Source organism: Dendropsophus ebraccatus, chromosome 9, assembly GCF_027789765.1.
Source record: "Dendropsophus ebraccatus isolate aDenEbr1 chromosome 9, aDenEbr1.pat, whole genome shotgun sequence".
Taxonomy (NCBI): domain Eukaryota; kingdom Metazoa; phylum Chordata; class Amphibia; order Anura; family Hylidae; genus Dendropsophus; species Dendropsophus ebraccatus.
The window spans coordinates 64,175,560-64,198,870 of NC_091462.1; the positions used below are offsets into that span (position 1 = coordinate 64,175,560).

A 23,311-nucleotide genomic window follows, 5' to 3' on the forward strand; every position below is an offset into this window, starting at 1 on the left:
TATTTAACCCTTTAGGCGAGTCACAGAAATAAAAGCTAAGTGTGTACAAAAATTTAAAATGTCAATTTTCTGTGCAGAAATTTTATTGTAATACAATATCATTCATAATTATAAACCTATTACCAGAGAAATGCACCCCAATATTTATTGGCCCGTTTCTAGTGTTTATAGAAATGCCCCATATGTGGCCCTATTGCATTATTTTACGCAACCACAAGCCTCAGATATAAAGGAGCGCCTACGGAATTTCAATGCCTCCGTTATATTTGGTCATTTTTGACTGTACCACTTCAGGTTGGCAGAGGCTCTGGGGTGCCAAAACAAAAAAAAAAAAAAAAAAAAAAAAAAAAAAACACCCCTAAAAAGGGACACCATTTAGAAGACGACACCCCTTGAGGAATGTAACAAGTGGTGCGGTGAGCATTTGGACCCCACAGGTGCTTCACAGATTTTCAGAACAATGTGGCGTGAAAACAGAAAAAAAAATGGTTTTACACTGAAAAGTTGTTCTAGCCTTCAATTTTTCATTTTCACAAAAGGGATAAAGGGGAAAAAAACAAACAAAAAAAAAACACAAAACGTGTAGCGTAGTTTCTCCCGAGTACGGAAATACCTCACACGTTGACATAAAGTGCCAAGCGGGCGCAGGACAAGCCTCCAAAGGGAAGGAGCGCCAATTGGCTTTTGGAAGCTGGATTTCACTGGAATGGATTTCAAGGGCCATGTTGCATTTACAAAGCCCTCGTGCTGCCAAGACACTGGTAAACCCCCCACAAGTGACCCCATTCTGGAAACTACACCCCTCAAGGAATCTAACAAGACCTGCAGTGAGCATATGGACCCCACTGGTGACGGGCACAAATGTGGAACAACGTGACATGAAAGTTAAAAATTTCATTTTTTTTACTTGCACGGCACAAATGTGCACAAATGTGCCTGTTATCAAGGGGTCCCCCTTGTTAGATTCCTTAAGGTGTGTAGTTTAAAGAATGGGGTTATGTTTGGGGGGGTTTCCACTGTCTTGGCAGCACGAGGGCTCTGTAAATGCGACATGGCGTTCATCATCCATTCTGGCTAAATCCAGCCTCCAAAATCGAAATGGCGCTCCTTCCCTTAGGAGGCTTGCCCTGCTCCCACATGGCGCTTTATGTTCACGTGTGGGGTATTTACGGACACGGGGAAATTGCTCTACACATTTAGTGTATTTTTTTTCTCTGTTAACCACTTGTGAAAAATGATTAAAAAAAAAAAAAAAAAAAAATGAAGGCTAGACCAACATTATAGTGTAAAAAATGCAATATTTCATTTTCACGCCACATTGTTCCACATATGTGCCCGTCACCAGTGGGGTCCATAGGCTCACTACACCCCTTGTTACATTCCTTGTGGGGTGTAGTTTCCATAATAGGGCCACTTGTGGGGGGGGGGGGGGGGCGGGGTTACTACCTTGGCAGCACAGGGAGCTTTTAAATGCAACATACCCCTCGAAATCCATTCTACCCAAATCCAGCCCCATAAAGCTAAATGGCGCTCCTTCCCATTGAAGGCTCGTCTTGCGGCCGCATAGCCCCTTAAATCCACATGTGAGGTACTTCCATATTCAGGGGAAATTTCTCTACATGTTTTGTTCTGTTTCTTCTCTTTTAACCCCTTGTGCAAATGAGAAATGTCAAGACTAGATCAATGATGATGTGTAAAAATCAAATTTTTTACACTTAAACATTGGCCTAGCCGTGAATTTTTCATTTTCACAAAGGTTTAAAAGAGAAGAAAAAACACAAAACGTGTAGGGCAGTTCGTCCAGAGTACGGAAATACCCCACATGTGGACATAAAGCCCCATGCGGCCGCAAGACAGGCCTCCAAAGGGAAGGAGCGCCAATTGGCTTTTGGAGGCTGGATTTGGCTGGAATGGATTTCAAGGGCCATGTTGCATATTCAAAGCCCTCATGCTGCCAGGACAGTGGTAAACCCCCACAAGTGACAAGTGTAGTTCTAGAAACTACACCCCTCAAGGCATCTAACAAGGGGTATAGTGAGCATATGGACCCCACTGGTGACGTGCACAAATGTGGAAAAATGTGACGTGAAAGTAAAAAATTTCCTTTTCTTTTTATTTTCACAGCACAAATGTGCCCGTCATCAAGGGGTCTATATCCTCACTGCACCCCTTATTACATTCCTTGATGGGTGCAGTTTTCGGGGGGGGGGGGGGGGGGGGGGGGGGGTGTCACTTTTGGGGGGCCTCCACTGTCTTGGCAACACAGGGCCTCTGTAAATGCGACATGGCATTTACCATCCATTCTAGCCAAATGGCGCTCCCTTCCTTCAGAGGCTTACCCTGCACCCGCATGGTGCTTTATGTCCACATGTGGGGTATTTCCTTACTTTCATGTTTTTTTTATCTTTTAACCCCTAGTGAAAATAAAAAAAAATAAAGACTAGATCAATGATTGTGTAAAAAAATTAAAAAAATTTTTTACGCTAAATGTTGGTCTAGCCTTGATTTTTTTTTTTCATTTCCACAAGGGGTTAAAAGAGAAAATAAACACAAAACATGTAGGGTAATTTTCCCTGAATACGAAAATACCCCACATGTGGACATAATGTATGGCACAGGGCAAGCCACCAAAGGGACAGCACGCCATTTAGAGGCTGGAATGGAAGATGGAGGCCATGTCACATTTACAAAGCTCCTGTGCTGCCGGGACAGTGGGAACCCCCCACAAGTGACCCCATTCTGGATACTACACCCCTCAAGGAATCTAACAAGGGGTGCAGTGAGCATATGGACCCCACATGTAGAACATGTGCTGTGAAGATGAAAAATACAATTTTTTTCACTTTCACAGCACCAATGTGCCAGTCACAAAGGGGTCCATATCCCCGCTACCCCCCTTGTTAGATTCCTTAAGGGGTGTAGTTTCCAGAATGGGGTCACTTGTGGGGGGTTTCTACTGTCCTGGAAGCACAGAGGCTTTGTAAATGCAACATGGCAAGCCTCTAATGGGAATGGGGGCCATGCCTATTTAATTGGGGAAAAGGGACAGTTTTTAATTTATTTGGGAGTATTATGCCAATTATTAGTTTATAAGGTTGAAAGGACAGGAGTCCATCAAATTCTACCTGTGTTGATCCAGAGGAAGGCAAAAAAAAAAACCTTGTAAGGCAGACAACAGTAGCCTCATCACAGGGAAAAAAATTCCTTCCTGACTCCATAATGGCAATCAGAATAATCCCTGGATCAACGTGACCCCTGAATTAGGAATAAGGGACAGTATTTAGAAAATTTTGAACTCCAATGACGTGTGGTATGCCTTGAAGCGATCTTTATGCAGAGGCCGGGGGGATCAGGACTGGTGTCACACTGGAAAATGGTGTCCTTCCTGATCCCCCTTTTGTGGCACACACTGCATTTCTTTTGGGATCTCCCCTTTTTTCCAGTGTGGGGGACTTCACCTGGAAAATGTTGTCCCTGTACGATACGGGGTCCCTCTTATCCAGAAGCGCTGGGGCCCTCTCCGTGGCTGCCGAATATCAGGGCTTTTAGTACGGCTTCCTGGAATTCAAGGTATTTCCCCGGGTGGCCGGCACATCGGTACAGCACAAAAGCGTTGTACATCTCTGTCTGTACCAGATATACGGCCACATTTGTATACCACCGTCTGTTTTTTCTCGTGGCGTTTTATGGTTTGAGGACTTGATCTGAGAGATCAACTCCTCCCATATACTGATAGTAATCTAGAACACAATCAGGTTTCTTCACCACGTTTGTGGTACCACGTACAGTGATAGGGGTGGCGCTATTCCTGTGAATTGTGGTCAAAATAAGGACATTCTGGGGGTTGGATTTGGGTGTCCCTACCCTCATATACTCTAAATACCTAAGTGTACCCTGAGGTACTTTCACATAGTTTGTATAATTTCACGCCATACCGCGATCTCTTATTGGGAAGGTACTGGCGGAAATGGAGTCTTCCTTTGAAGCTGAGGAGCGACTCATCTACTGAGATGTACTTCTCTGGGATATACATCTCAGTAAAATGCTCTATGACCGGCCGTACTTTGTACGGGCGGTCATATGAGGGATCATCTCGTGGGGGGAAAATGTTGTCATTTCGGCTGCATCAACATGGGTCCACACCATGGGCCTGGCAAAAGAGGAGGAGGGGTTCTGGGCTATAAATTGGTGCGCATACAGGTTTGTTTGCGCCATCATCAAATTTATAAGGTCACCAGAGAAATAGAGCTTGAAAAAGTCCATTTCTCTGAGACCTGTGGGGTTGATTTGGATTCCCGCCATTGCAACAAAGCCAGGAATCTGGGGCTGATAATTTTGGGGGCCTGGGGTCCAGATTGGGTCATCTGTCTGGGGGAAAAAGGGCGGGATGGGATGACGTGTTTGGGGGGCAGCCCGAGGCATCCTCCTTGGACGCCTAGGTGGATAGTCATCATCACTGGATGATGATAATGATGATGAGGATGAATGGAGGAGAGAAGGATCCCCCCCATTTATCCTCACTGGCTGTTTCGGTGTCGGAGGCAATAAGAGCCTATGCCTCTTCCGCCAAAAACACCCTCTGGGCCATTTTTATACAGGGATTAGTACATGGGGGAAGGGCGCAAAAAAATAATAATATATATTATATATATATATATATATATATATATATATATTATATATATATTATATATATATATTAGGTACCTCTTCACCCCAAAGCCACTGATTAGTGTATTATATACACTAATCAGCCGCTAGAGGGAAGGAAAACGTACCTGGTCGAAAATGTCGAATAAAGACGACGGAAACAGACGGGAGCCGAAGAAAGACGACGGAGTTAAAAGAGGACGCCGCCGAACCGCAGATCTTCAGTCTGGATGCCGGGATCAAGTGAGCATGGTGCTCACACACCACACACACCTGCTCTGCTTTCCTTAGCTAACTAACTAAGGGGTGCAGATCAAAGGGTGGCAACATGGCCCCCTTCACTATACACACTAATGGCGATTGGTGCTGTCTCAGACAGCACCAATCACCATTGATTTCCGGGTCCTAGGGTCACCGATGACCCGGGAACCAGAAAATCACTGAAGTTGGCTGATTTGAATAAATAAATGACCCGCTAACTGCCGAAGCCTAAAGCAAATAGGTCAAGGAGAAGGAGCACAGACTATCTTCTGCCTTCGACACAGTTGACCATTCTCTCCTCTTACAAATTCTTTCATCCCTTGGCGTTACTTGCTTAGATCTCTCTTGGATCTCCTCTTACCTCTCCAACCGCACTTTTAGTGTCTCCCACTCCCACACCACCTCCTCTCCTCATCCCCTCACTGTTGGTGTTCCCCAAGGCTCTGTACTCGGGCCTCTTCTTCATCTATACCTCTGGCCTGGGACATATCATAAAAACCCACAGCATCAGGTACCACCTCTATGCTGATGACACTCAGATCTACTTCTCTGGTCCAGATGTTGCCTATTTGCTATCCAGGATTTTAGATTGTCTATCGGCTATATCTTCCTTCTTATCCTCACGCTTTCTAAAACTCAACATAGACAAAACAGAACTAATCATATTTCCCCCATCTCGTTACACCCCACCGTCTAATCTGTCAATCACTATCAATGGTTGCGCTCTGCCCCCTGTCCCCAAAGTCCGCTGCCTTGGGGCCACCTTTGACTCTGCCCTGTCATTTAAACCACATATTCAGGCCCTGACCACCTCCTGCTGCATTCACCTCGAAAACATTTCCAGAATCCGCTCTTTTCTCACCGCCTCCACAAAATTGTTGATACATGTTCTCATTATCTCCGGTTTGGACTACTGTAACATCCTCCTCTCTGGCCTTCTAACTCCCGACTGCCCGACTAATCCACCTTTCCCCTCTGCCAATCCCTTCACTGGCTCCCCATTGCCCAATGTATTCACTATAAATTGTTGACGTACAAGGCCATCCACAACCTGTCCCCTCCGTACATCTCTGACCTGATATCCCGCTACCGTCCCTCACGCAACCTTCAATCCTCCAGTGAGCTCCTTATGCGCTCCCCCCTTGTTCATACCTCACACAACCGCCTCCAGAACTTTGCACGAGCCTCCCCCATACTCTGGAACTCACTACCCTGACAAATCTGTCTCTCATCCACCATCAAGTCCTCCAAAAGAAAACCTGAAAACTCATCTCCTCAAACTAGGCTTCAACCTACAATAACTCTGCATCACACTTAGGAGGTAAAGTGCAGTCAGTTCTCTCCTGTATCTTCTAGATTGTAAGCCCTCACGGGCAGGGTCCTCTTCCCTCATGTACCAGTCTGCCATCTGCCTTCATGTAATGTGTTTTTGATCTTGTATTGTTCCTGTTTGTTACCCCCTATCTCTTTTATAGCGCTTTGAAATTAAGGGAGTTCTATAAATAAATAATAATAAATTGAGTAATTGAAGAACGCAGGAATGCCCTCTCAGACTGGCCATATAGTACAAACTTACATTATAAAGCTGTTTGTCTTCATATAGCGAGTAAAACTGGAGATGACCTGGTTTCCCATTGAGAACTAAAGCTTTGGTTCTAGGATCAAACATCAAGCCAGTGTTCACATCATTTCCTGCGGTGTAAAAAAAATATATATATATATAGAAATTGAAGCTATCTAAAAAAGTAAGCTACATCAAGGATGAGCACATGCAACACAAATTTATTGAAAAAAAAAAAAAAAAGGTCTATATTAGATTAAGATCATGCTGAGCCCTGTAGTCCCCTCTATGGCATGCTGGGTCTTTTAGTCCTCCTGTGTATGCCATATGCTGGGCCTTCTAGCCCCTCAACCTCCCCTCCCTCAACAGCAGAGATGTCAGCGCATACCAGACACCAAATTCCCCAATAGAACATGTCCTATTTTTTGATTGTGTAAATACATGAATAGGATTGAATGGGTCCTAAAATTGACGTGGATCCATGGCCACACACAATTTCACGGGTCATGTGAATAAGGCCTTACACAGAGGCAACATCTAAGATCATAATTATTAGAGTAGATGGGGTGTGGGTATTGTGAAAGGATTGACATAAAATCTAAATATTCCTAGCAAGGCATATGAAGGTAAGAGGAGGTGCCTTTTTTTAAGCAATCATCTCTCATCTCTGTTGACTTTAAGGGGTACTGCAGAGAAAAAAAAATGTTTTTCAAATCAACTAGCGTCAGAAAACAGGAGTTACTCACCGGGTAATGATGTTTCCTCGAGTACATGACAGCACCACGGAGAGAGGGACCCCGCCCCCTGGGACAGGAAACCTGAAGTATAAAAGGATTAGGCCCTCCTCTCAACCTCAGTGAGTATTCCAGAGACCGGAGAGAGCCATGATTAGTATCAGGATTGTTTAATCTTAAGAAGCACCATCACCAACTATAATACAAATTTTTTTTTTTTTTTTTTTTTGCACACTTAAGTGAAACACAGTGAAGGAACCAAAAAAGGGTGGGTAGTAATGGCGCTGTCATGTACTCGAGGAAACATCATTACCCGGTGAGTAACTCCTATTTTCCCCCTCGACATGACAGCACCACGGAGAGAATACCAGAGATAAAAGAAAGATTAGGGAGGGACTATAGCCAGTAAGACCTTACGCCCAAAGGCAACACCAGAGGAATCAGAAAGATCCAACCTATAGTGTCGGAAAAAAGTGTGCGGTGAGGACCAAACCGCCGCCCTGCAGATCTGAGAGATGGAAGCATCACTTCTTTCCGCCCAAGAGGTAGCAACAGCTCGGGTGGAATGGGCTCTGAGCCTAAGGGGAGGAGAAAGACCAGCAGAAGAGTAAGAAGAGCAAATAGCCTGCCTTATCCATCTGGCTATAGAACTACTACTAGCCTTACACCCCTTATTGGGCCCTGAAAATTGCACAAATAGAGACCTAGACTTTCTAAACTGCTTTGTTACTTCTAAGTATTGCAGTACAGAACGTCTTACATCTAGACAATGGAACTCACTCTCCTTCTCATTGGCTGGTTTGTCACAAAAAGAGGGTAACACTATCTCTTGAGAGCAATGAAATTCTGACACCACCTTAGGCAAGAAAGCAGGATCTGGTTTGAAAATAATTCTATCAGACAAAATCTTAGTGTATGGTTCACTGCATGAAAGGCTCGCCAACTCCCCCACCCGTCTGGCCGATGTCACTGCTACCAGGAAGGCGGTCTTAAGTGTAAGATTTTTTAAGGATATATTAGACAAAGGCTCAAAAGGGGCATCTGTTAGACTTTTTAAGACTAGGCTAAGGTCCCAAGGAGGAACTGATGGTGATAATCTTGGCGAGAGTCTGGCTGCTGCTCTAAAGAATCTGACCACCCAAGGATGAGTAGCGATTTGTTGGTTATATAAGGCTCCTAAGGCCGAGGCGTGCACTTTTAAGGTAGCTGGCTTAAGGCCCTTGCCTAAACCCCTCTGTAGGAAGTCTAGGATCTGTGCTATGTTAGGAGAATAAAGATCAACCTTTTTAGTTCCCAAAAATGAAAAATATGCTTTCCATATTCTAAAATAGATCTTTAGAGTTGTAGGCTTCCTGCTCCGCTGTAAGGTAGATATGACCTCGTCCGAGAGTCCATGACTTTTAAGAACTAGCCTTTCAAAAGCCAGGCTGTCAGGTGCAGCTGTTTCGTATCTTGATGAAAAATCGGTCCCTGAGAGAGTAAATCCGGACGGTCCGGTAAGACCCAAGGGTCTGTCACCGACATTGACCTGAGACCTGAGAACCAAGCTCTGCGAGGCCAAAAGGGAGCTATGAGAATCACTCGAGCCTTCTCCTGCCTGATCTTTTTTAGCACCCGGGGAATTAAGGCCAGTGGAGGAAAAGCGTACATTAGACTCCACTGCCAGGTCTGGCTTAGTGCGTCTACACCTAGGGGCCGGTCCGCTGGGGACAAGGAAAGAAACTGTCTCACCTGTCTGTTTCCCCTGGTTGCGAACAGGTCTATGACCGGTCTCCCCCAAAGATCCGTGATCATCTGAAATACAGAAGGATTCAGGCGCCATTCCCCCTGTAGAAGCTGATGTCTGCTGAGAAAATCCGCTCTTATATTCAGAACCCCCTTCAGATGGACTGCTGACAGACTCAAAAGGTTGCGTTCTGCAAAAGAAAATATGTGATAAGACAAGTCCAATAACAGAGGGCTTCTAGTGGTACCCTGTCTATTGATAACTGAGACTGCTGTGGAATTATCTGAAAAAATCTTAACATTAGAGCCCTTAATGTGAGACTCTGCCACTGTTAGTGCAAAATAAACGGCCGCTAATTCCTTAAAATTAGAAGATCTAACGATGAATTCATCGTCCCAGGTGCCTTGAAAATTGTATCGGTCGGTGTGTGCACCCCAACCTGATGGGCTGGCGTCTGTAGTTATCACTTTTGGAGAATCAATAGTCCAACTAAGACCCTGCAGGAGATTAGACCTAGATAGCCACCAGGAAAAACTCTCTAATGTCGCTTTGGACAGGGAGATTTTCCTGTCAAGACCCTTGGGAGATCCATCCCAGGCCTCGAGGAGCTGAGCCTGCAAAGGTCTAGAGTGAGTCTGAGCCCATGGGACTGCTGGAATGGTAGCTGTGAATAGTCCCAGCAGAGACATACCCTTCCTTATAGATGTCACCGGGTTTTTGAGAAGAAGTTGCGTTAAACTTTGTAGTTTCTCTATCTTCTCTTCGGGCAGGAACGACCTTTGTGTCAATGAGTCCAGAGTGATCCCAAGAAAGAGCTTTTTGTTCTCTGGAACTAGAGAGGATTTCTCGAGATTTACAATCCAGCCGAGCTTCTTTAGGATGGATAGAGTTCTTCCCAACATTATCAGAAGTTTTTCTTTTGTTTCTGCTACCAACAGAAAATCGTCTAAATATGGTATATAGATGCCTTCTTCCTCCCTTATGTGGGCTGCCATTTCCGACACTATCTTGTGAAGACTCGAGGAGCGATGGAAATGCCGAAGGGCAGCGCCTGAAACTGTAGGTGGACCAGAGAGTCGTCTATCCAGATTGCCAGCCTCCGGTATCTTTGAAAGTCCTTGTGGATCGGGACGTGTAGGTAGGCGTCCTTGAGATCTATCGAAGCCATGAAACAACCTGGAAAGAGCAAGTTTACTGTACTCTTTATGGTCTCCATTTTGAATCTCTGATACCGTAGATACTGATTTAAAGGTTTGAGATTTATGATGACCCTGTAGTTTTCGTCTGACTTTTTCACCAGAAACAAGGTTGAGTAGAACCCCTGATTTTTCTCCGATTCTGGTACCGGAACAAGCACATTCTTTTCCAGGAGAGACTTGACTTCTGTTTCTAAAGCTTCTTGACGACCTTTGGTTATGACAAACCGAGTGGGAGGTCGGGATACGAAATCTAAGCGAACGCCATCTTGAATAGACCGCAGTACCCAAGTGCTGCCGCAGATTTTCTGCCATTCTTGTGTGAAATGACGCAACCTGCCTCCAACCCGTGGCCTGGCGTCATTGTGTAGAGGATTTTTTGGAAGGATCGGACTTCTGTGAGAACATATATCCCTTGGATCTGTTGTAGCCTCTTCCTCAAGTAGACTTGTCTGTGTTCTCTCTCTGAAACTTTTCATTTCCTTGTCCACGAAAGGACTGGAATCGTTTCGATTGGTAGGAGATAGGAAATCCCTTCTTCCTATCCGCGGCTTTAGCAAGTAAGTCATCCAGATATGATTCAAATATATATTCTCCCTCACAGGGGATGGTGCATAATTTTGCCTTAGCAACTGCATCAACCGACCAATTCTTTAGCCACAAGGCTCTACGAGCCGAGTTGGATTGGGCTGCCGAGCGAGCAGAAAATCTGAGTGCATCGGTAGAAGCGTCAGCTAGAAAAGATGCAGATTTTTTAAGGAGAGGCAATGCTGTCGTAAATTTATCCTTGAAATCATCTGATTGGAGATCTTCTTCCAACTGGGAGAGCCAGACCATCATTGATCTTGCTACACAAGTACCTGCAATGCTAGGTTTGAAACCACCTGTTGCTGCCTCCCAGGTTTTTTTAAGGAAACCCTCTGCCTTCTTGTCCATGGGTTCCTTGAGTACTCCTATATCGTCAAAGGGTAACGAATCCTTGCGTGATATCTTGGAAATAGAAACATCAATTTTTGGAGCTCTATCCCAAGCTGGATTTTCTGACTCGTCAAAAGGGTATTTCCTCTTAACCGCCCGAGGTACGAATCCTTTTTTCCCCAGCCTGTTCCATTCCTTTTGTATAAGGGCTGACACATTTTTATGCACAGGGAAGACCTTCCTCTTTTTCTCTTCCAAACCACCAAACATTATGTCCTGTATGGACTTAGGCTCCTTAGGATCCTCAATGTTCATTGTGGAGCGCACTTCTTTAACCAGGGTACATACATCATCTAAAGAAAATAAAGATCTGATTCCAACATCTGTGTCAGATTCCTCAGCCTCTTCTGCTTCCTCCTCATTAGCTGCCCCTTCCTCGTGGTCAGGAATGGAAATAGTGGAAACTCCATGAGATGGCCCCGGGGTACATACTGGAGTTGCAATAGTAGTGCTCCCAGAAGAACTCTGCATTCCCGTAATCATGTCCTTAACTGATGATAGAATAGACTCTAAGGAGGGCACCTGAGCAGCGACTAACTTATTAATACAGTCCTCACACGTTGGTTTTTCATAACTTGAACTAAGACGTCCTTTACAAACTCTACATTCTTTATGTTTATGGGGAGTCTTAGATTTCCTGGAAGATTCCTACACATGAAAACAAATAAAACAAACTTTTAGGCTTAGGGCCTGCAGTATTCCATCATCTTACCACCCCTACCAGGAGAGAAGAGAGTCAGTACCCGGGAAGAGGCAGGAGCACCAGAAGAATCCTTCCTTGCCTCGCTGCTGGAACTCATGGCTGCATCAGCTGTGAGTCTGCCGGCCGACCTCACCACAGCGCATGCTAGCCTTATCCGGCGTCCTACGTCATATCCTGTGCGCCGCGGAACTCCCCGCCACATAACTATGCGACGTCACCGGAAGTCCCGCGCGCCGGACCGGAAGTGTAACCTAGCGTGGAACGCACGCTCCGGACGGATCCTGCCTCGGCGGCAGCCTGCAAGGAAACCCCCCCCCTCCGCTGCCACTGGCAAACTCTGAGGGTTCCGGTCCGGCCCAACCGCTCTTGAATGCGGTATGTGTGGTGAAGTCGGGCTTAACGGTGCTACACCGGCACCTCCCAAAGTCTTCCTCCGGCCATTCCAACCGGAAAGCCGCAGCAGGTGAGAAAAAACTCCGGCCCATCTAATCCCAGGGAGACCTACACCGAGCCTCCCAACTCCAGGCTTCCCGTAGGGACAGGAAACCACACTGAGGTTGAGAGGAGGGCCTAATCCTTTTATACTTCAGGTTTCCTGTCCCAGGGGGCGGGGTCCCTCTCTCCGTGGTGCTGTCATGTCGAGGGGGAAAGATAAACCAATTTGTAAGTTACTTCCAGAACTAATCAGCTGCTTTAAGTCATGTAGGAAGTGCTTTATTCTTTCCAGTCTGGCAAGGTGCTTTCTGCTGCCATCTCTGTCTGTGTCAGGAACAGTCCAGAGCAGGAGAGGTTTTCTATAGTGATTTCTACTGGCAGCAGAGAGCACAATGTCAGCCTGGAAAGAAAGCTCTACTTCCTTAAGGGCATACGGCAGCCATTAAATACTGGAAGGCTCAGGGTTTTTAAAAAGAAGCAATTTGCAAATCTATATAAAATTTTGATACCAGTTGATTTGAAAAAAGCTGTTGCTAATAATATTTCCACTGGTGATCACAATTGAAATTTTCCTTGGCAAATACTAATGTTGGCTGATGTTTTAGGAGCCTAACCCCTGCATCACCTGAACGTCCTGACAGTTTTCATATCAAAACGATCTAATGATAAAAACTAAAAATTCATAGATACACCTTCTTTCAAAGAAACCATATTCAACAGTCGCAGCATATCTCTTACTGTGAATAATGGTTTATTAAGAGGTACAATTGCTCTTTTTATTTTTTGGGAGACATATGTATGGGAGACAATGGTTGGCATTTGTCACAGTATGCCTAATTTGTTACTAATGCCACGTCTAAGGGCTTGTAGCCCAAAACATGTCGGGTTGTTGGACTATGGAGCATTCGTTTTTACATCAATAAAGATATTTGCATTGGAACCTTGGACTGGAGCTGGACATCTATCAGTTGGGGCTGTATGCCTGTATGTGTTAACATTAGCAATGTTGCAAAAATAAATAAAACCTAAATAAAATAAAAAAAAATTACCTTTTACTAAACCTTGGATGATTCCTGTGACCTTTAAACTGGCATCAATGATTGTAATCTCTGGAGATTAAAATAAAATACACATATATACAAAAGCTTTACAAAAATGAAACCAGGAAGAAAGAAAAACATACAAAACAAAATATAAAGCAACCGAATTTATACACACCTATTGCTAACATACAGACTCCTACTGCCAGCAGTATGTCACCTACATCAACCCTACTATACACTAGGGCAGGGGTGGGGAACCTTTTCCATGTCGAGGGCCGGTCGGGCCTTAATAAAATCATTCGAGGGCCGCACTCAATGTTATACAGTGCGCGGCAGTTAGTAGCGGGGGTTTGCAGCACCCGAACAAGGCAAAGTATTGTTCCCCTAATGCCCCTGCTATTGTAGTTAACCCTCTGTGATGCCCCTTGTACCTGATTTGAATCCTTAGTGATGCCCCTGGTAGCCTAGTTAACCCCCCAGCCATGTCCCTGGTGGCCTAGTTAACCCCCCCAGTCATGTCCCTGGTAGCCTAGTTAACTCCTCAGTCATGTCCCTGGTAGCCTAGTTAACTCCTCAGTCATGTCCCTGGTGGCCTAGTTAACCCCTCAGTCATGTCCCTGGTGGCCTAGTTAACTCCTCAGTCATGTCCCTGGTAGCCTAGTTAACTCCTCAGTCATGTCCCTGGTAGCCTAGTTAACTCCTCAGTCATGTCCCTGGTGGCCTAGTTAACCCCTCAGTCATGTCCCTGGTGGCCTAGTTAACTCCTCAGTCATGTCCCTGGTGGCCTAGTTAACCCCCCAGCCATGTCCCTGGTGGCCTAGTTAACCCCCCCAGTCATGTCCCTGGTAGCCTAGTTAACTCCTCAGTCATGTCCCTGGTGGCCTAGTTAACTCCTCAGTCATGTCCCTGGTGGCCTAATTAACCCCTCAGTCATGTCCCTGGTGGCCTAGTTAACTCCTCAGTCATGTCCCTGGTGGCCTAGTTAACTCCTCAGTCATGTCCCTGGTGGCCTAGTTAACCCCTCAGTCATGTCCCTGGTGGCCTAGTTAACTCCTCAGTCATGTCCCTGGTGGCCTAGTTAACCCCCCCAGTCATGTCCCTGGTAGCCTAGTTAACCCCCCAGTCATGTCCCTGGTAGCCTAGTTAACCCCCCCCCCCCCAGTCATGTCCCTGGTAGCCTAGTTACCCCCCCCCCAGTCATGTCCCTGGTAGCCTAGTTAACCCCCCCCCCCCGTCATGTCCCTGGTCGCCTAGTTAACCCCCCCCCCCCCAGTCATGTCCCTGGTAGCCTAGTTAACCCCCCCCCCCCAGTCATGTCCCTGGTAGCCTAGTTAACCCCCCCCCAGTCATGTCCCTGGTAGCCTAGTTAACCCCCAGTGTCTGCCCCAAATCCCACTCACCTTTCCTCCGCTCCCACGCTGTCCAGGTCCTCTTCTCCCTCCTCTCTTCTGTGCCGGTCTTCTCCTGCAGGCGGCGCGCAATGAAATGACGTCATCGCGCGCGGCCCGCAAGAGTCAGAAGACGTGCGCCGCTCTGCGCCGCGCTGGTGAGGCAGGAGCCGGCATACAACACATCTTCCTGTGTCTGTGCCAGCTCCTGCCTCACCAGCGCGGCGCACGTCACAGGAGGGCAGGAGTCAGAAGATGTGCACCGCTCTGAGGGGGAAGGAGCCGGCACTCACAGCATCCTCCTGGCAGCTGTCACAGACACAGGAGGATGCCGTGTGTGTCGGCTCCTTCTCCTCCAGAGCGGCGCATGTCACAGGGGAGCCGCGGGCCACATCCGGAGGTGTCAGGGGCCGGATGCGGCCCGCGGGCCGGAGGTTCCCCACCCCTGCACTAGGGCAATTTTCAAATGTACGTCAGACTTTTCCAAGCTTTGCTTGTTTATTAGAAACACAAAGGAGACTGTGGTGGGAGAAGATTCACTATGGCACTTAACATTAGTGTCTAATTCAACATTGAAAAAAAATATATATATTTTTTTTTTGAATATGCGCCTGATGAAAGGTGTTCCTATTTAAAGCCACCTGCCCTGAACCTTCACCAATCTAATTACGATTACGGACCACGCTTGTGGAACAACTTAGTGTCCACTAGCTGCATAAGTCTAGCTTTCCCACCCTGAAGGAGAATAAAGGATTAAGACCTAGAGGGCAATTAGACTCTACCCCCTGGGGTGGCCCAAAGCCAAACCAATCGAGCAACACAGCAGGTCCAAACTCGCTGTCTGTTAACAAGTAGAAACCCTCTCCAATCTCTATGGTAAAGCGATTCCAGGGATAAAGACAGACTCGCTCAGCTTAACCCCAAAGGTAAAAAAAAAAAAAAACTAGCAGCAAAAAGGTTAAACATCCCACATCAAACAACTGAGTTGAGGCCTCAATCATACTGAGCTGCAATGAAGAAGTTTCTAGCTGCAATGTTGGGTAGCCAATTTTACACCATTATTTACTGTGTGACGAAAGGACCAGAAGTGGAGATCAGCAGTGACCCGCTGAGGACTGGAAAGGCGGCACCCAGGGGAAACTGCTGTGAGACTACTACACAAAACATTTATTTTAAGCCATTATTGCCATTCGTGCATTTACAAACTTAACTCCCTGTAATTGTAATTTTTCCAAACTCGTTTCTGAATGTAAATATACTATTTGGAAAAACTATTACGTTCTTAACACTGTGTACCAAAATATGTTTGGGTCTTACTGTTATCAGTGTGAGACGTGCATAACAAAGAACCATCGGGGGAAGTGCCAATGTGTTCAATAGCTGCTCCAAGACGAGGAAGAAATTCTCTCTTGTGTTCCAAACCGTGAGACCACTGGACCAGCACTGATTCAATGCCACCACTGAACAGTATAGTACCTACATAAATAAAATAATAAAATGAATTTAACACAAAAAATTTTTACACTACCAAATTTGACAACTTCTTAAAAATCACTTTTAACAAAATGATTTGACTTTAAGAAAAAAAAAAAGAAATCCACTATAAACGTGCAGCTGTCAACTGTAGATTTAGAGTACTGTATGTACAGGAGCAGGTACTGTTTATCCCCAGGCTCCCGGTTTCTGAATAGTGAGCAGCAAAGCATACAGAATTGTCTTCATCGCAGTGCCAGTGGCTCAAAGCTATTCATTTACTCTACGTAGCTTCTCTCTCCAGCACTGTAGAATAATGTGGTTTTAGAAGCCAGGAGACTTCAGACAGAAAAAAGATTATACTGGTGTACTACACACGACAAGGACAGTACAGGTTTCCTGAATTGTCACTACACACTTTGCCATGATCCACCTTTGAAGCCTGGGCAGAAGAAGGAAAGCAGGGAAAATAGAGAAGGATGGAGTACTTTCAAGGAACAACTAAGCCATTCGGTGCAAAAGCCAGAGACTCCTATGTCCAAGCCACAAAAAATATCAGGTCAAGTAATTCTGATGAAGGGGACATTTAGCTGGATCCAGATATTTTCAATTTAGTAGCTGTACTGCAGCAAGTGCCCAACTCGTTGAGTAAAGGCATCAGAGGGAACTTCAGACACAACAGGAAAAGGAGGCACAGCAAACTCGTATGGGGGTGTCAGTCCTGAAGTTATATACTTATTTTTTTCACATGCTTCAAGGGAGGCATTAGAAGACCTAAATACACAGCCACAGCCACAGCCAGTCTGACAAGGAAGGTTCTAAACAAGTGGGAACCAACTTGGGTGACCACGGATGACATTTTTATTAGGGGTTCTGACAGAAACAACTCAAATGAACTCATTGCAAAATTGTGAAAGTTTACTTCAGGATTCTTTGTGCTCTTCTCTGTGCACCCCCTGGTCTCTCTGCTTGCCCTCTTTCAGTCTTTAACTACTTCACCTTCACCCACACTCTGTTCTCTCCTGTGTATTCTAGAGCTGAGTGAACTTCAAGCACGCTCCTGTTCGTCTGAACCCAAGCGTGCGGCATTTGATTAGCTGTGTTGTCTGTTCCGAGCAGAAAGGAGTAAGGCGTAACACCTTATTTACACGTTCCATAATTGTGTCTGCAATTGCGAATCTACAATTATGTTCTTGAGTTATTACCCATTAATTTCTATAGGGCTGTTTACACCATTAAGTCTGTGCATGTGCCAGTGCAGATCCTTTTTTTTTTTTTTTTTTTACAGATTCACCAACAGTAGTCAATAGGATCCGCTTTTTTGTGAGGGATTGTAACCTTTTGGGATTTGTATGATCTGTAAAAATAAAAAAAGGGGATCTGCAATAGGTTAACATCTTTTTTTCTACCCTGATCATTTTTATATAAACTGGTACAGTACACATTTAACAAATTTGCAAAAAAATTATGAATTGCAGATGCACTACAGATAGACTATCCATATTTTTTGGTGGACTGTAAACATAACGGAACAGACAGAAAAAAAACACGCGTGCATAAGGGTTAACGTAGGGAAAATTCTCTCTCTCAGTTAGAACCAAACACCAAGTTTATAGCAAGATTTTATTCCTGCTAGCAAGGAGACATCACACACAGACAAAGGCTAAAGTGAAGTCTAAGGAAAATACAGCGCACCTAGCTTTTAGGCTACGTGCACACAGAGCAAAAGTGGCGGAATTCCGCGGCGGAGCCTCCCTGTCATAATGAAGTCTATGCAAGCCTCGGTCGCCTTCTCTCCCCGCGTTGAAGAATGAACATGTTCAGTCTTAAGCGCGGAGAGAGGAGGTGCCCTCCCATAGACTCTCATTATTTAATTCCGCCACTTTTGGTCGGTATGCGCATAGCCTTATTCGAGTTAAGACAACTATGAGCTAATATTTACAACATCTGGTAAAATACTGGGAAGAAATTTATCTATCTGGGGGTCAAGTAAGCAGACTCCTAAATCTTTATTGTTTACTCATGACCCCATCCCTGAGTATATTAATAACCCATAATATAAGAAATTAATTTAACCTTTTATGACATATTTTAAAGCATTTTCCAACAGTTAATTGCTGTGGCCCTCTGTTGACCTTTCCCTTTTACCATCATTTCCTCCTCCCTCCCTAAACATGCATGGTCATTTTAGTCACGAAAAATAACTTTTGACCATGAAACATGTCAAAAAGTTGTTCAGCAAAGCGGGTCTCACCTTCTAAGACCTGACGTGATTAGGAGATCTAGGAGAGAGCACTGCAACCACTCCCCAGCTGTATATCCTTAACGGCTAATTATGACCATGTCAGTCTATGAGACTACATGGTCAGAGTAAGAGGCCAGCCAGGGAGTAGATCATGCTGCCGCAGCAGCGCACTCTCTAAAGCTAAATCTCCTGATCACAACAGGTCTGTGTTCTTTAGGACGGGCTCTCATTAAAGGGGTTATGCAGCGCTACAAAAAACATGGCCACTTTCTTCTAGAGAGAGTCCCTCTCTTGTCTCCAGCTTGGGCGGGGTTTTGCTGCTCGGTTCCATTGAAGTGAATGGAGCTTAATTGCAAACCACACCTGACCTGGAGACAAGAGTTGTGTTGTTTCTAAAAGAAAGTGGCCATGTTGTTGTAGCACTGGATAACCCCTTTAAGGAGAGTCACTAACCCTTTGATCCACGTCGATAGACCTCTCACTAGCCAGCCAACACCTTGCTCTGCACGGATGAGGGGCAAAAACCCAGAAACAGCTGTCTGCAGATGGAAAATCTTTCCTTTTGGAGAGATTGTTTGGCTTGGCATAAAATCCTCAGTCAATGTTCTAAGGCTCCTTGACTGAGCGAGACTTGACTTGAAGAGACATCTCTTTGCTCAAGAGGTAAAGAGGTATGAGAGCTATTTTGCATATCCTTTCTTCCCAGAATTCTTAGTGGAGCAGCAATGGTCTGTAAGTCTCCACACGTCTTTATGATGGGCTCCCCTTTAGGAGAGTCACTACCCCTTTGACCCATGCCTGTTGGTTTCTAAGGGCCCTTTTACACAGAAAGATTATCTGACAGATTATCTGCCAAAGATTTGAAGCCAAGGCCAGGACTGGATTTGAAAAGAGGATAAATCCAGTCTTTCCTGTATGACCTGATCTCTGTTTATAGTCTGTTCCTGGTTTTGGCTTCAAATCTTTGGCAGATAATCTGTCGGATAACCTTTCTGTGTAAAAGGGCCCTAACAATCCTTAGAGAAGTTGACTGCAAAGATCAACAATAACATCTCAAAATTTGAGTCTATATGGTCTGTATGGGACGCTTACTGTGGTCCAGACCCTACCTGACGTACTCCTAGGATCAACCCCCCCCCCCTCCCCCACCTACTAGGTCTTCTTGTTATGTCCGGTGTCTTTCCTCCCTGTTATTGTGTCCATCGTCTCATGTTTTGAGTTTCACTATAATCAGTTGGGACAGTGTTCCGTTTCTCTCTTTATCTCATACATAGTTATGGTTTGCGTTCTATGCTTATTACAGTATCTCATGGCTAGATTCCATTGTTATTCTTGGATACTCTGTCCCCAGCTTCCTTATGTACATGTTTATTACTCTTGGTGTATAAATGAAAAATTTCAATAAAAATTACAGTTATAAAAAAAAAAAAAGGGCCCTAACAGTCACTGCTCAGCAATGTAATGTGTGGACCAAGCACAGTAATTGACCAATAGTTCAAGTAATAGGACATACCGTTGTGGAGCTAACATACATAGATGCTTTAGTATTAATGTATCTATTACAAACCTTGAGCAGAAAAGGCCAGATCAGCAACAGAATCGTGATGCCAGTGCAGAGAAGAGTAAGTGTAATCTTGCTTATGGTTAAAATTTCTCCTATTAACAGAAATAAACACAAATTTAAAAAAACAAAACAAAAAAAAAAAACAGAAAGAATAAGCACACAAGCTATTTTCTGCATTATGAAGCATAACTTAAAGCATAACTATAAAATATTTTGACCATTCAGTTTTAGTTAGCTTAGGTCATGATAAGAATTTTTGCAATATACTTTTAATACATTAATTTTAGACTCGTTTTGCATATTTAAATTTTGGGGGGCATCAGTGGAGACTCTTGATTGAGTACTTCATTGGAGTTTTTTTTCACTGTTCTCCTTGAGTTCAGTGATTATTGTGTTTTGTTGGTTGATTTGTTATTGCCCCAACTAGCCAGAATCCTACTCCACACTGACGAGGGGCAAATACCCCGAAACGGCTGTCTGTAGATGGAGGCCTGCCTTGGCAAGCCCTTGTCATGATCGCAATACTCGTACCTTGAGTTAGACATTGACAAAAGGGGCCACCCTGGTATTTCGCTGTTGTGTTCCAATACTCGCAACAGAGTGGGACTTAAGGGGCTATTTATCAGGGTGGTGTGGTGCTCTCCCCATCATGGAGGCACCCCGTTGCAACAGGCTAGAGATATCTGGCTATCCTGTGTTTTGAAACTCGCAACCGAGACTCCACGGACTCTTGTTTTGCATATTTAAATTTTTGGGGGCATCAGTGGAAACTCTTGATTGAGTACTTCATTGGAGTTTTTTTTCACTGTTCTCCTTGAGTTCAGTGATTACTGTGTTTTGTTGGTTAATATACATTAATAAACTAAAATGAACAGTTTTTTTTTTTTAAATACATAAAGCTGAATGTCCCCTCAGAGCTCTGTCTGCCTCTGTGATACATGAACACGCCCCTCCCTGGGAATCCATACTGGGTGTACGGACTCTGACAGGAGCATCAGATAACAGCCCTGACACAGACAGAGACAAAACCTCGCCCCCCCCCTACCCTCACAGAGGTCACTTAGCAGAGCTGAGGGTGTTGTGTGAGAAGCAGCGCAGGGGAGGAGCTTGATGGAGGGACCCAGTGCTTTACCCAGGAGGGAGAGTGGGTGAGTCACTAAGGGGAGGACTACAAGTCCCAGCACAACACAGCTGTAGTCCTTCCATAGTACATATAACATTCACTATCAGATGTTGGCAGCAGGTGCCCCACCTTCATGGCTGACATTATCCTACAGTGATGAAAAAAAAGGGAGAGGAGGGGTGCTTCCTTGTGTAGTATGAGGGGGGCCAGGAGTTTGGTAGTAGATTTCTACAAAGATCAACTCACCAGATTAGGCACAACTCTATTGAAGGGATATAAATGTACTCCGCCGCTATTCCGGGGGCATTAACACCAGGAGTGGGAGAGAAGGATGCAGGAAGCGTAATCAGCCGATTACAGGACCAAAGTAGAGTCCCCACACCGCTTGGATCAGCGCAGGAGTACAGGAGTGGGTGCACGGCAGGACAAGCCAAAAACATTAGCCCACGGAGGGTCTCATCCAACCACAGAGGATGTAGTAAAACATATACTTTTATTGCAACGCGTTTCGGCCTTATGTATAATAAAGGCCTTTCTCAAGCATGCTTTTTAATGTGTGTTAATTAAGCAGAAAAAGAAAAACACAGCACTACCCCTTTAAATCTGATCTATAGTGTTTAGCTACAATAAATGCTGATCTAAAGTTTGAAAATTTTAAACAAAAGTTTTAAAAACCAATACTGTATAAAAAGAAGCTAAAATGAATAAAAATCCCTTTAAAAAAAAGTTTATTACGGATGTTCTGTAAATATGCACAGGTGCAAAAAGCTCCAGTATATTCAGGAACATACTCACCATAGTCTTATTTTGCCATCTTTATGCCCTGTAGCAATGCAGTCTTCAACAGGATGGCAGGTGACCACAGTGAATGTATTATTTGCTCCTTTCTTACTTTTACCACTTAATGGAAACCTGGCAAATAATTTACACTATATTAATGTTCATTCCCAAAAAACAAACACACACACACACAACGTAAAGTATCAGTGTCAACTAAAGTAACCTTACCGAAATAGTTTTTTGTTTTTGAAATAGACGAAGAGACAAAGTCCTTTCACTGTAGCAATATACTCTCCCTTCAAAAAATAAATACAAAACTGTAAAAATTGTCTTTTAGGTAAAACATGTAGCACATCACTGTAAAGGATTGTACACATTGGAAACAATGTCACCTGTTGTCTGCTCCATGCTGTGGTTCTCTGAACTGCCCTAAGCATGGTAGGGCAATCATATTAAGGTATTTTATGAGTACTTAAAAGGGGTTGTCCAGCGGGAAAAAAAAATTCTTTCATATCAACTAGAGTCAGAAAGTTATATAGCATTGTAATTTACTTCTATTTAAAAATCTCAAGTCTTCCCATAGTTATTAGTTACTATATATCCTGCAGGAAGTGTTGTTTTATTTACATTCAGACAGTGCTCTCAACTGACATCTCTGGCAGAGACGAGAACAGTCCTGAGCAGGAGAGTTTTTCTATGGAAATTTGCTGCAGCTCTGCACAGTTCATGTCTCGGCCAAAGATGTCAGCAGACAGAACTGTGTCTGAATGTAAATAAAACAATACTTCCTGCAGGATATATAGAAGCCTCTTCTATGGGAAGACTTCAGATTTTTAAATAGAAGTAAATTACAAATCTATATAACTTTCGGACACCAGTTGATTTGAAAGAAAACAGTTTTCGCTGGACAACCCATTCAAGTAAATCATGATAAATCAGGTGCAGGAGGCGGCTACACCTCCTCTCCACACCCCTCTGCCCGCCCTTTAGGCGAAATAGGCTGCGTCTGGTGAATACTTTAAAAATGCACATTTTGAAAATTTGATTTTTAAGTATTCACCAGGCACAGGAATTATAAATCTGGGCCAATGCTTTTTTAGCTCTGAACCTGAGGCATTATGAGATAAAACGAAGATCTGCATAGGGATCCTACAGCATTGCCTTAACGATCTAGACGGTAGTCCCGGTGTGTCCACCCATCTGCCCCACACATGCAGAACATGCTGTATTTCCACTGTACTGCACATTTCAAAATGGGGATTTTTTATTACTAAATATTTTTTTTTTAAAACTTATACAGCCATTTAGTACAGCCACTGGACCCCAGCAAAAGGCCTATAGAGGACATTTAAAGAGAATGTACCATCAGGTACATCCTCTTTAATTTGACCCACCGATAGAATGGCGCCGCCATGGGGAAGCCAGTGCCGTGGTTCGTTTTTCGATCCGTG

General features: G+C 44.5%; 1 protein-coding gene across 2 annotated transcripts in view; it reads right to left on the reverse strand.

Moving 5' to 3' along the window:
* WDR75 (WD repeat domain 75) overlaps window positions 1–23,311 on the reverse strand; it is an 85,529-nt gene that overhangs the window by 38,710 nt on the left and 23,508 nt on the right. For both annotated transcript variants that reach the window (XM_069983542.1, XM_069983543.1), the window contains exons 6-11: window positions 22,089–22,156; window positions 21,876–21,992; window positions 19,961–20,049; window positions 15,993–16,151; window positions 13,294–13,353; window positions 6,488–6,603 (exon numbers count right to left, since the gene is read on the reverse strand). In XM_069983542.1, the coding sequence (XP_069839643.1) occupies window positions 6,488–6,603; window positions 13,294–13,353; window positions 15,993–16,151; window positions 19,961–20,049; window positions 21,876–21,992; window positions 22,089–22,156 (609 nt within the window). The remainder of the gene's footprint in view (window positions 1–6,487; window positions 6,604–13,293; window positions 13,354–15,992; window positions 16,152–19,960; window positions 20,050–21,875; window positions 21,993–22,088; window positions 22,157–23,311) is intronic.